Genomic DNA, 7,640 nt, shown 5'->3' with positions numbered 1-7,640 from the left:
CTCTTTCCCAAAGGATAAGAGATCCATTTTTTTTATAGCTGCATAGTATTCCATAACTTTTTTATTCATTCGTCTACTGATGGGCACTTGAGCTGTTTCCAAATCTTAGCTATTGTAAACAACGCTGCCATGAACATAGGTGTACATATATTCTTTCTGATTGTTTTTTTTAAGGATATATTCCTAGAAGTTCCATTTTTAATTTTTTGAGGAAACTCCGTACTATTTTCCATAGTGGCTGCACCAATCTGCATTCCTACCAGCAATGAACTCGTGTTCCCTTTTCTCCACATCCTTACTTCACATGATCTCACTTATTTGTGGAATCTAATGAACAAAATGAATTGACTAATAAAATAAGACCCAAAGCAGGGAGGCATGGAACAGAATGACATACCTCAATGTGGGGTTGGGGGGACGAGAAGAGATAAACCAAAGAACTTATATACTTATATGCATAGCCCATGGACACGGCAATAGGATAGTGAAGACCTGGGGTGGGGGAGGGGCTTGGAGGAGAGGGGGGAGGGGAGAAAAGGGGAGATATCTGTAATACTATAACAATTAAAAATACATTAAAATAAATATAATTTATATATATAAAAATAAAATGTTAGCTCTGCTACTTTTTAGCTACATGACCTTGCTCTGGTTGTTTAAAGTCACTAAGCCACACTCTTCACATACAATTATTTCTTCCTACTTCATAAGGTTTCTGTGAAGATTAAATAAATAATACATGCAAAGCACTTGGCCCATGATGTCTAACACAGAATAAGCACTCAATAAATGAATGGTAGCGTCACCCACTCTCCTAAATGAATGACAGGGGCAGATAGATAGTTCATATTCTCTTTGGGTGAGCTTCTCATGTTCCCTCTGGAATGTCTCAGAGGCATAGGAAGCACTATCTAAGCTTTCTGTAATCAAAATTTGGGTTCAAACCTCAGTCTTTTTAGTAAGTCCTAAAAAAGCTATGATTCCCCCCTCCCCCCCACCAAGATCCATTCACAGTTTTATGTGGGCACTGAACAAAGGGTTCATTTTGTAAGACTGTCCAGCTAGGTTAAAAATAAAATATGCAGAAATGTGTGTAACTTTAGCAATGAAATGTAGGAAAAATGGATTCTTCTTAGCTGAAAACAAAGGCATCCTAGAATGTGGTGAGTATGTAAGTTCACAGACAAGGTCTGGAAAGCAAGGGCACCAACATGGTAACAGCAGTTACCTCTGGGGAAGGAAGGAAGATCAGGAGGAAGATTGGTATTGTCTTAACAGCTATTTACATATTATTTGTGTAACTAAAAGCCAAAGCAAACAAACAAAAAAGCAAAACCCAAAACAAAGTAATGTTTCAAACTGAACCAGTAGACAAAAATCGAGGAATTTATCCCTGGGGTTGTCATTACTGGACACAAAGTCATATTTTGCGTAGTTTGCCATCCTTGAGGAGTAAGAAAAGCAGGAGGAGGGATTCCTGATCCATCTCTAGCAAAGGACAGATACAGGTTCAAGGCAAATGAAGTTGCCTGTCAGATCTTGCTGCAAACTTCTTTCTCATGTACTCAGATAAGACCTCAGTACCCAGGCTAGTTCTTTGCAAAATTCAAGGTCTACAGAGGCACCAACTGAAGGCTATTGGTAAAATTATGCTTTTAAGGGAGAGGGACAATGGTAAATTGGTATATTAATTAGAACATTTCAATAGGAAAAAAAGAAACAACTTTTAAAAATCTACTTGACAGCCCTGGCCAGGTAGCTCAATTGGTCAGAGCATTGTCCTGATATGCCAAGGTTGTGGGTTCAATCCCCAATCAGGGCACAGAGAAGAAGCAACTGATAAATCAATAAATCAATAAATAAAATTTTGAAACAATCTACTTGACAAACACTTGGTCAATTAAAGATCTCTACTGAGGAGTTTTAAACTATCACATATCCCTTTGTGATAATACCACCAAATAAATTCACTAATTAAAAGAGTAAAGAGTTTAAATACCGAAGTATGGGCTATGACAGCTTTTATCCGCAAAACATTTGTTTGCCGTTGGAACTTACTCTTCACAAAGGGCCCTTTCCTTGGAAAGAACTATTTGGGCTACAAGGAAAACTAAGAAACACCGGAGCTCTGAGAAGTTGCATGGCCTCGCTCTGATCCGGCTTGCTGTCGGCACCAGAGACCGACCTCGCCTGGTACTCCGACTCCTGTCCATGAGCAGCAGCCAGGACAGGGTGGTGTTTCCTTTGGTTTTAACATACCAAACAACAGTAAGGCAACTTGAGATAGAGGTTTGGTTTTGGCCAGGGACCTGGAGGAAGATTTTGATTTACCTAGCAGAGCTCAGCCAAAGGTATGTGGCAGCCTGTGCTGGCCCTCTGGCTGGGCCTGACCTGCTGTTGCCAGCCTGGGTCCACTTAGTGCAGGGGGGGAGTCCAGCCCAGTCCGTAACTCACTGGGTCCTGCTGGTGGGTTAAGTGAAGGACTGTGTCAGGAGCAGCATAGAAAGAACCTGAATGAAGTACCAATGAATGGAGAGAGCCATTTGGATGGAGTTGCCCTGGGTATTAAATAGGCCGGGCAGCTGGGGGCTGAAGGAAGCTTCTGTTGCTTAAGAAACTCTCCATAAGAGTGTCATTCATCAGCCCATTAACAGTTATTCATTTCGTACCTCCCACTAGTGTATACATTTGTAGATGTATGCAGAGCACCAGTGGGACCAAGACAATGAGCTGAGTTTATCATGAACAATCTCTTTTTCCTCCTTCATAACCAATGCAACATTAATGCTATGACTGGACAAACAAGGAATTTAAGACATAAATGTATACAGCAGCATGACCTGATATTACCACTGAATTCAGACCGCCCACTGCTCTCTCTAAGAGATAGGCAGTCATACTAAACAACAGTAAGGCAACTTGAGATAGAGGTTTTAAAATGCTGGCTCCCATCCTTTCTGGAAAAGGTCATTCCAGTCCTCTGTTATTTTTACCGTGGATACACTCAGTAAGTTCCTGGCTGAATGGATTTGGGAAGCCAGAAGCTGCTGCTTCTGACAATGAAGATAATGCAGCACTTGAGACTGTGAATGAAAGGGGTGGAAAAAGTTGAACCCTTCAGAGATAAGAGAGAGCGAGCTGCAGAATTAGTCCCTGACTAAATTACTAGCCACAACTGTATCCAGGCCAAGTCACTTTGAAGCTCTGTGTAGTCTTTGGGCTTTGATTGAGAAATTGCCATTCCCAACTCAAATCCTCCTTAAGGCATCCCAGTCCAACCCCTTCTCCCCAAAGCAGCTCTTCCTGGGCAACCCACCGGACTCCCCCAAATTTGCATCAAGGCAGGTGTAAGTCCCTGCTGGACCCCTGCCACCAGAAGCAGGGCTTTCCTTCTGGGCTGGGCAACAAAACCTTAGGCTTCCCACAGGCCAGCAACCAAGGGCATTGAAGAGAGGAGCAGAACACAAAAGAAACAAACAAGACCTGCCCTTACCCGCTTCTTAAAAAACTGGAAGGCTGAGCATTTCTTGACTGGGAATCCATTCATGTCTTTGTTGACCATTTTCCACAGCGGGAAGTTCACAGTTACAGATCCAGGGTGGCACTCGCCCGGTTAGTGCATCTGGTTCCCGAGTTCCCTCCTGGAGACCGCGAAGGAAGACGGAAGACGGAGCGGGATGGAGACTCCAGCGGGGCCCCGCAGGTTGTCACTCACACATTCTACGCCAGTGGAGACTGCAGCAACCTCTCCCCGCTTTCAATGGCCACCGGCAGTGGCTTCTCTCTTCCCATCATTGTTACGAAACACACGCATCATTGCTACGGGACCCTGGAACGCAGCGGACTCCCAGGAGATGCTGTGGCTGCTGCAGAGAGCGGGAGAAGGACCCCCCCACACACCCCTGCCGCGCCCCCAGCTACCTGGATGCTCTGCGGCGGTGCAAGTGGGCGATCGCCCTGCTCCAGGTGATGCGCTTCTGGGTGCTGCTCGAGAGGAGAGCTGTTTTAATTGTGCAAGTTCCACTGGGAGCTGTAGTTAAGCAGCTGAGAGAAGGAGTAAGAAAAAGCAGATGCCAGAGGGAGGGAGGGAGGACCGCGCCAGAAAGGCACAGGGAGAGAGAAAGCGATGCTGGAAGACAGTGATTCATGAATATCTGAGCAGCGGATGGAGAGAGGGCATCAGCTCAGGACGTGCTGGCTGAAAAGCACTTGACTCCCCGCGGGCGGGCAGGGGGGCTACTTTAATAGCTTTTTTTTTTCCTTGTTGTTGTAAGGAACCATTGACATCAGAATTTCATATAAAATGCAGATCGTTTTTCTTTCCTGCTCATTCAAATTCTTTTGATACCGATTCCTGGAGAAAAGCCTCTTGATGGAAATTTCATCAAATTCATTCCTGACCTGTCCGTAAATGGAGAAAAATGAAAGTGCAAGCATAGGCATGACAATGGACGCTCTCTCTCTATGTGGAGCCTCTTTGAGCATCCTCTCCCTACTTGTCACAACAGTAGCAACAGTAAAGGCAATTGTGTCTTTTCCACAGAAGAAGCCTGTTAAAAAAAGAACACGGTAGGCACATACAAAACTGTCTTATGAAGAAGCACAAAGAGCCAAAGTCCATTTAAAGAAGGACTGGTGAATAAGAGAGGAAAGTGTTCTTCTCATCACGTGGAAATCGGCCCCTAAAATCCTTACCTGTGTTATATTTGCACACTAAATTCATTTTTTTTTTGAAAAGCCACTTCATTTGTGCCCATCTTATTTTTCCATGTTTCCTTTTTAATGTTGACATTTTATGGGGACATTTAAAAATCAGCGCTGGTAGCTAAATGGAGAGAGCAAAGAAAACACACTTGGCATCCGATCGGGCACTGCCCCCAGGACAGCAGTGTGTGGCTTTCTGCCAGCCACCTGACCTCACTGCCTCTCAGAAGTGCCTCATCCATAAAATGGAGGCAACCACTCATTCATTCCTTCATTGACTCCCTCATTCATTTAGTCATTCACTTGTTTGCTGTGTCATTCCATTTGCCCATCCAATCCAATCCAAATGTAGCAACTGTTCCCAGGATGTACAGCCTTTTCGCAGTCACCACAAGGGAATATAATGGATAAATAAAGGGCAAGCACAATGCCTACTTGATAAAAACAACAGCCAGCTCATTAAAAACAAGCTACCTAACATTGTTAAAATATTTATACAACAGTCTCTGGTAAGAAGAGAAACCTACAGGTTAACTGGGAAAAAGATGTATTGATTTTATTAAACTGGAATATAAATATTTATAGTTGGACCAGGTATTTTTGTTGTTCCTTTTATTTCTTTAAAGAGCTGTGAATTCTTATTTGCTAAATGCTTTGAGATTTCCAAAAGAAAAGTACAATACAACCAAATGATGGCATTATGATCAAGGGAAAAGAAACTATTCATTTTGGAGAAATATGTTAAGTTGTCCAAGACGCAAGGGTCTGTTAATCTGCAACATTGATAGGTTTTGTGGTTTTTCTAAAGAATTCACTTAAAATTCTGGTTGCTAAAGAGAGAATTTTTGAGGATAATAGAAATGTTCTCCATAACAACTATGGTGGAGGTTATATAACTATCCATTTGTCAGACTCATCAAACTTCATACAAAAAAAGAATTTTTTTCTGTATGTAAATTATAGTTCAATAAAACTGATTTTAAAAAAACATTGCCATTCAAATTCTTTCCAGTTCCCCATGTTGCCTTTAAGATTTATTGAGTTTGAGTTTTAGGTAGGAGTGGCTCTTTAAGCATCTGGTAGGAAGCTGGTGCTGGGGCCTTGTCCTGATTCCACATGGCCCTAGCAAGCATATTGGGATTAAGTACTGCATGTTAATTCGGGGTGAAGAGGGAATGGTTAATAGGAATTACGAGGGAGGAGGTTATAATTAAATTGTATTCCTCCTCCTCCTCCTCCTCACTATATGCCACCCCTGGGAGATGCTGCCACTGTCACGTAGTCTATGCAAAGTCCTTTGGAAGAGCCTGTGGATTATAATTAAATTGTATTCCTCCTCCTCCTCCTCACTATATGCCACCCCTTGGAGATGCTGCCACTGTCACCTATAATTAAATTGTATTCCTCCTCCTCCTCCTCACTATATGCCACCCCTTGGAGATGCTGCCACTGTCACCTAGTCTATGCAAAGTCCTTTGGAAGAGCCTGTGGATGTAAATATCAGTAGTTTTTGTCACTAAGAGAGTCATATCTTAGAGAAGAAACATACTGTGATAAGAATAATGTGTGTGTGTGTGTGGGTTAGAGTGTGTGGGGAGGCCCACGGAGGTTTCCCCAAAGTAGAGGTTAGAGGTTGGCAGATGAAGAAGCACAGGGCAGGGGCTCTGACCAGATCAGGTAGCCTCTTATTTGGGGCTATATTTTGGTCATCACAGAGAAATGTGTTCAGTACAGTGTGTTGGCTACTCAGGGTAAAAAGGCATCTCTCATCTCACTCTTACTTCTATTTTCATAAATAAAGCTGCCTGCACATAGGCCCAGAGTGACTACTATGCACTAAGTGCCTCCGTTACCAGGTGTGTTGATACTTACAAAGAAACACAGACTACTGCTGATGGCAAAACAGAAAATTACCCCTGGACTCTGACAACATCTTATTTGCACATTGAACTTGTTTTAATTTAATTAATTTATTGACTTACTTCCTTTTCTCATTAAACACCCTTATTCGTTTTTGTAGTCCCAGCATGCAGTGGAGTGCTGGGGCCAGGTTAGGTGCTCAATGAATGCTTTTCAAATTAACTAAATAAAAACTATGTAGAGTTACATAGACCTAGCACCTGGTGCTGTGTCACATATAGAAATTTTTTGATATTTGCAACCATAGTAAAACAAAGATTTATATTTTTGATATTTATTTTATATATTTAAATGCCATTTAACAAAGAAAAATCAACCAAAAAAATGAGTTCGTGTGTCACCTCTGAACGTGTGTCATAGGTACACCATCACTGTTCTAGGCTATGGTTTTAGCTAGATTACCAAATAAACTGAAATTTTATTTATCTCTATTATAAAACATCCTATATAATAAAAGGCTAATATGCAAATTGTACCCTCAATCAGGAGTTTGACCAGGGGGCGGGCCAGCCGGACCCCACTCGTGCACAAATTTGTGCACTGGGCCTCTAGTTTTATATAGAATTACAAAATTTAGTTCCTCAGTTTAAGAGAAGCTGTAACAGCTGATTAAAAATTCATCCTGCCTACTTGTATCTCTGCTACTTTCTTTTTACCTGGACCCATGCTGACACCTACATACACACCCCTCTCTCTTTGTCTTTTTTCTCATTGGTTCTATATTATAAAATGTTACAGAACATATTTATGACATGGTCTCTTTTGACACAAAGACATAAAGAAATCCTCTTTCTTGTGGCAATGTGACAACATGTAGCCCAAAGGGACAAATCAATTTGTTAGTAATTGCTCATTTGAATATTAGTGATAATTCATTCAACATAAACAGTGAATTTTACAGCTTTCCCAGATTTCACACGTATGCATTCATTTCCATTCTCTTATTTAAATCATACAAAGGATTTAGAACCTGCAGAGATAGTTTTCTTTGAAGAAAATATATTCTTTTGAGCTCT

The 7,640-nt window shown here is 41.8% G+C and overlaps 1 protein-coding gene across 1 annotated transcript in view; it reads right to left on the bottom strand.

The window, feature by feature from the left end:
- Positions 1 to 4,180, bottom strand: part of LOC102772739 — a 75,395-nt gene extending 71,215 nt beyond the window's left edge. Inside the window, exon 1 of the mRNA XM_006776231.2 lies at positions 3,494 to 4,180. Within this exon, the coding sequence (XP_006776294.1) occupies positions 3,494 to 3,562 (69 nt within the window). The 5' untranslated portion in view covers positions 3,563 to 4,180. The remainder of the gene's footprint in view (positions 1 to 3,493) is intronic.
- Positions 4,181 to 7,640: the final 3,460 nt, after the last annotated feature.

Source organism: Myotis davidii, unplaced genomic scaffold (assembly GCF_000327345.1).
Source record: "Myotis davidii unplaced genomic scaffold, ASM32734v1 scaffold266, whole genome shotgun sequence".
Taxonomy (NCBI): domain Eukaryota; kingdom Metazoa; phylum Chordata; class Mammalia; order Chiroptera; family Vespertilionidae; genus Myotis; species Myotis davidii.
The sequence above is the reverse complement of the archived record's forward strand: the minus strand, read 5'-3'. Positions and strand labels throughout refer to the sequence as shown.